The following is a 200-nucleotide window of genomic DNA, read 5'->3' as shown; positions in this document are numbered from 1 at the left end:
ACCCAACCCTGCGGTCATCCCCGGTCCCCCCTGGCTCCCACCACCTCAATCTTGCTGTTATAGACGAGGATCTCCAGCACAGACACCTCCTCCCCACAGGTGTCCAGCGAGGAGAGGTCGTAGAGGGAGGAGTAGACGGGGCCGTACGCCCAGTCCTTGAACTTCCGCGAGAGGTGCCGGGCGTCCTCGTCCACGATCTC

General features: G+C 63.5%; 1 protein-coding gene across 1 annotated transcript in view; it reads right to left on the bottom strand.

Annotated features, from left to right (window-relative positions):
- The window catches only part of LOC104533089 (transient receptor potential cation channel subfamily V member 4), a gene marked incomplete at its 5' end in the record, with an annotated part of 2,223 nt that extends 2,026 nt beyond the window's left edge, over positions 1-197 (bottom strand). Inside the window, one exon of the mRNA XM_010178456.1 lies at positions 42-197. Coding sequence (XP_010176758.1) covers positions 42-197 — 156 coding nt within the window. The remainder of the gene's footprint in view (positions 1-41) is intronic.
- Positions 198-200: the final 3 nt, after the last annotated feature.

This window comes from Antrostomus carolinensis, unplaced genomic scaffold, assembly GCF_000700745.2.
Source record: "Antrostomus carolinensis isolate BGI_N321 unplaced genomic scaffold, ASM70074v2 scaffold42751, whole genome shotgun sequence".
NCBI classification, from domain to species: Eukaryota; Metazoa; Chordata; class Aves; order Caprimulgiformes; family Caprimulgidae; genus Antrostomus; species Antrostomus carolinensis.
The sequence above is the reverse complement of the archived record's forward strand: the minus strand, read 5'-3'. Positions and strand labels throughout refer to the sequence as shown.